The following is a 1,300-nucleotide window of genomic DNA, read 5'->3' as shown; positions in this document are numbered from 1 at the left end:
GAAATGAAAATGAAAAACTTTTTAAAAAATTGGATTAGGAAAAAAAATGAAAAATCTGATTCTGGAAATATTGGGTGCAGCAGACTGTCAGAGGGGTCCAAATAGGGATCACGGTGAAGACCCCTTGGGATATTAGGCTGGAGTGGGGGTCAGAGCGCGGGGGGGGGGGGGGGAGAAGTCACAGGGGGGGGGTGGCGAGAGAAGTTTAGGATGGAGGGAGGTACCAGCAGAGTAAGGCCTCTGCGAAGGGACTAGATGGCCCAGCTGCGTTGGGGGCTGGTAGAGGGGGTGGGGGGACGGCTGGGCCCGGCGTGAAAGCCAGGGTGGGGGGACAGTCCTAGGGAAGGGATGGAATTAGGGGGCCCCCCGGAGCTGATGAGAGGCAGGAGTGGGTGGGAGGCATGTCCAAGGCGAGGAAACGGCAGAGCGGGTAGTTAGGGGGAGGGCGGTGTGACAAGTGGGAGGGAGCGCGCCAGGCTGCTCGGGGGAGCGTCAGGCGGGCTTTGGGGTGCAGGCTGGGGGCTGAGCCCCAGGGAGGTGCCTGCACTCATCCCGCTTCCTCGGCATCAGGCTCCTAAGCCAAGTTCTCCCGGCCTCCCGGCCTCCCCGCCCAGACGCCCGCGCACACACGCTCCTCCCCCCCACCCCGGCCTGGCCCCCAGCCCCCCGTTTCTCGCCCGAGCCCCTCCCTGCCCTGACCCGGCATCTGCCTCCCGCCTGGCGTCCATCCATTCATTCTCCGAGTCCGAATCCAAGGGCGGCAGGCAGAGGCCGTGCACGGGGAGGGGGGCCCGGGAGTCTGCGGGGCGGCCGTACCTGGCGAGCCGGGGTGAGGGTCCCGTCCACGTCGAACAGGCACAGGACGCGCTCCCTCCTCCGGGACGTCTCCCCGCTGGCCATGACCTAGGCCCGGGCGAGTGGCGGAGGCTGCGGGGGTGGCGGGAGTGACCCGGGCTGAGCCTGAGCTGGAGGAGGAAGGAGACAGGAGAGGGGGAGGGGGAGGGGGAGGGGCGGAGCCCAGCCCCGGACCTCCGCGGCTCGCGGGGCGGCCAACACGTTCCCTTTCCCCGCCCAGGGTGACAGCCCGGAGGGGAGGGGCCTGGCCCCGCCCCGCCCCAGGCCCCGCCCCCAGGCCCTCGCCATCCGATTGGCCAATCGGCCCCCAGGACCCCGCCTCTTCTGCGCTGAACGTCGGAGGGGGAGGGAGCTTGGCACAGGGACGTCGGTCAGTGATGTTAACGCCGCTTCCCTTAACGAAGGAGGAAGCTGAGAGAATGAATGAAAAAGCGTTTTGGCGAGC

The 1,300-nt window shown here is 67.2% G+C and overlaps 1 protein-coding gene across 1 annotated transcript in view; it reads right to left on the bottom strand.

Moving 5' to 3' along the window:
• The window catches only part of PMM1 (phosphomannomutase 1), a 14,518-nt gene extending 13,557 nt beyond the window's left edge, over window positions 1-961 (bottom strand). Inside the window, exon 1 of the mRNA XM_027873981.1 lies at window positions 817-961. Within this exon, the coding sequence (XP_027729782.1) occupies window positions 817-900 (84 nt within the window). The 5' untranslated portion in view covers window positions 901-961. The remainder of the gene's footprint in view (window positions 1-816) is intronic.
• Window positions 962-1,300: the final 339 nt, after the last annotated feature.

The sequence above is a fragment of the Vombatus ursinus genome, unplaced genomic scaffold, assembly GCF_900497805.2.
Source record: "Vombatus ursinus unplaced genomic scaffold, bare-nosed wombat genome assembly UNPS02003292.1, whole genome shotgun sequence".
Lineage (NCBI taxonomy): Eukaryota > Metazoa > Chordata > Mammalia > Diprotodontia > Vombatidae > Vombatus > Vombatus ursinus.
The sequence above is the reverse complement of the archived record's forward strand: the minus strand, read 5'-3'. Positions and strand labels throughout refer to the sequence as shown.